The 2,845-nt window shown below is 44.8% G+C and overlaps 1 protein-coding gene across 1 annotated transcript; it reads left to right on the top strand.

Moving 5' to 3' along the window:
• Positions 1–731: 731 nt before the first annotated feature.
• G0S2 (G0/G1 switch 2) lies at positions 732–1,974 on the top strand. Its single transcript, XM_007438698.3, has 2 exons — positions 732–878; positions 1,269–1,974. The coding sequence occupies exon 2, from the start codon at positions 1,290–1,292 to the stop codon at positions 1,629–1,631; it is 342 nt and encodes a 113-aa protein (XP_007438760.1). The 5' UTR covers positions 732–878; positions 1,269–1,289; the 3' UTR covers positions 1,632–1,974.
• Positions 1,975–2,845: the final 871 nt, after the last annotated feature.

Genomic DNA, 2,845 nt, shown 5'->3' on the forward strand with positions numbered 1-2,845 from the left:
CCATCTAGAATCCTTCAAGCAGAATTTAAGTGCCACAGGGTTTCCCTGACCTCATTCCTCAGCAATTGGCATTTAGAGGTAAACTGCCTTGAGTGTCACCTTGTCAGCAAGCAGCCATTGGTAACTTTCTATACCATATTGGGTCTAACCTTCTTTTAAAGCCATCTTAAAACATCGATTCAGGGGCCTGCCTTTGGAAAATCAGGGAATCTCGCTTTGCTGTAACCTGCATTTGCAGTTCACTGCTCGAAATCTGGGGGGGGGGAGTTAAAATTCAAATCGTTTAACAAAGCAAAACAATGTAACGAGTCACCCATTAAGCCTCCTCTGAATTCCGCAATGTCCGTTTAAGGCAATGCGGTTTTAAGGGGAAGAGTGAAGGTCACCCCAACACGGGCCCTGGCGCACGTCGCTCAACAGCAGACTGCTTCCCTTTGCAAACTGGCGGAGGCCGCCTGGACAGATGCTACGTGACTCTCTCCAGGATGATAGATGAGCGTGATTTATTGCTGTTGCCTGCGTGCTTTGGACGCCCTTCCCCACTGCCTCTCCTGGGAGCTGGCGCCGAACACCTCCAGCTGCGCTGCCCTTTGCCAGCCTTACCGGGCCAGGAGGCTCTGCCGTTGGCCAATGGCTGGAGGCTCGCGGCGTGCTCAGCGCATGGGCAGTCCCATTGGCCAGCAGCCTGCACGGACGAAACCGAGAGTCGGCCCGGATAGGGGCGGGGCCTCGAGCAAGCGTGGAACTATAAAGCGGGGAGGCCGGCGACTGTCAAGTCAACTGGCGTGGAGAAATTCGGGTCAGTGATTCTGCGCGGAGTCGAAAGCGGTGCTGCGAATTCAGCGGCTGCTCCGAGCGAGGCGGACAATTTCTTAGAGGTAAGGCCGGAGGATTTTTTTTTTTTCTTCTGACTATCCAAGCTATGGTGTTGGTTTAGAGCCGAGCTGTGGCTGGTCTCCTCTATGCGAAGAGGCTGCCTGAATTCAAGGGAGAGATTCGTGGGGCTGTATTGGAGAAAAGGGCTATTTTCTTTTCTTTTCTTTTTTTTAAAGCCTCATGATTTTGAACTCATGCTATTACATCTGCCTGGCCACACAAGGGGAATTATACTTAGACTGTCTGTATTAGAAGTACATCTGCTGTAGTTGTATAATGAGGCTCTGTAAGCTGCTGAGCCTCTGTTGGGAAAAACTGTTCCTTCAGAGTAGGGTGGTCTTCACAATCTGAGCTGTAACTGACCTACTTTTCTCATATGTTTCTCCATCTAGGTGTTTCCAAGTAGCCAGACCATGGAAACAATGCAAGAGCTGATCCCCTTTGCGAAAGAGATGCTGAGCCAAAAGCCCAATGGGAAGATGGTCAAGCTGTACATGCTGGGGAGCATGCTGGCATTCTTTGGGGTGGTTATTGGCCTGGTGGAGACTGTCTGCAGCCCTTTCACCTCTGAGGGGAGGCTGGAGGAAGAGGAGGAGGAAGAGGAGGAGGAGAAAAAGAAAAGGCCTGTTCTGCCACTGACAAAAAGAGAGCAGGAGGTGGCGATTGTGCCTCAGAAACAGGAGAATGTGATACAGGAAAAAGGCAAACAGGTGCTGGCTTTGAGGAATTCCGTGAACAGGCAACATGCCTCATAGGAAGACTGTTCTTTGCAATAATGAGAAGATGGTGAACTGCAGCTCATAGGACATTTGTCCCATCTTAAGGGGCAGATTCCCAAAAGTGAGAGAACATCTGCTCTGTATGAAAGACTGCAGTCCAAAAAGACTCTGTATAAACAAAGTTTTATTTTGCTGCTGTGCAGCAGTTGAACAACACTGCCATTTAAAGTCTTACATACCTGTTCTTTTGGTATGAAAATGCAAAACTCTGTTGCATCTTATACATGCCTATGTGGGCTTTATTTTTTACCAATGTCTATATATGTGTTTTACAAATATTTTGCATTTTAAATAAACCATTTTATACCTGACACTAACAGATGCTGGTGTGGACCTCTTGTGTGGGAAGGGAGAGCTCTCTGAAGAGCACTAAAGTTCTAGATGAAATAGTTCTGGCTTACTCTTTGGGGGGGGGGAAAAAATCTTAAAATGATGGGCATTTGATTTATTACTTTTTGTTGTAAATAATTTCACCAAAAGGCCAAGGGCAATTTTCTAAAGGAAAAAATATTCTGGGGTTAAAGTTTGGACCTGTAAGTATCAAATTCTGATGTCAGCTTTCTGAATTAAAAACTATATTCCAATATCTGGTTGATAATTTCCAAATAGGGGAAAAAAATTAGAGGATATCCAAGCAGCCACTTTACTTGTAATCTGTTTGAAAATGTAGAAAGATGGGAGTGTCAGACATTCAACAGTGAAGATGGAAAAGGTACCATATAGAGTAAAAAGTATGCCTGTTCTGCAGAAAGAAAGCTTAATCTTCTTAAATGGTACTTCCCAAATCAGTGGTATGTGGCATTTAGAAAGGGCATGACTTCCTCTCCAAATTCAGAAACAGCCCACAAGAGAAAGGACCACAGAAAGAGGGCAGAGCAGTCAGTTTCCAATTGAAAGCATTAAGCAAAGGAATTAGGAATCTTGGCAGAGGATTTTTTGGAGACTAGGAGTTTGCACTTAGGAGTTAACATAAAATAATATTTTGTACTAACTTGCACACTCATTTGCACGGCTTTTGCTTTGCTCTGCAGTTTGTTTCAGCTTAAGGAAGACTGTTCCCACATTAGCAAACATTGTTTCAGCCAGAGTTAGCTGTCATTATTTTTCAGTTACAGCAGTGTGGTCTTGTTTTTTAATATCCTTAGATTTTACTGGAGTTTTGTTTTTGTTTTTTAATATCCTTAGATTTC

Source organism: Python bivittatus, unplaced genomic scaffold (assembly GCF_059951505.1).
Source record: "Python bivittatus isolate LINGU-HERP-01145 unplaced genomic scaffold, Pbiv_v1 ctg000700_np1212, whole genome shotgun sequence".
Lineage (NCBI taxonomy): Eukaryota > Metazoa > Chordata > Lepidosauria > Squamata > Pythonidae > Python > Python bivittatus.

Excerpts from the sequence above, each read along its gene's own strand:
- G0S2 (XM_007438698.3), top strand. The coding sequence starts at position 1,290 with ATGGAAACAATGCAAGAGCTGATCCCCTTTGCGAAAGAGATGCTGAGC.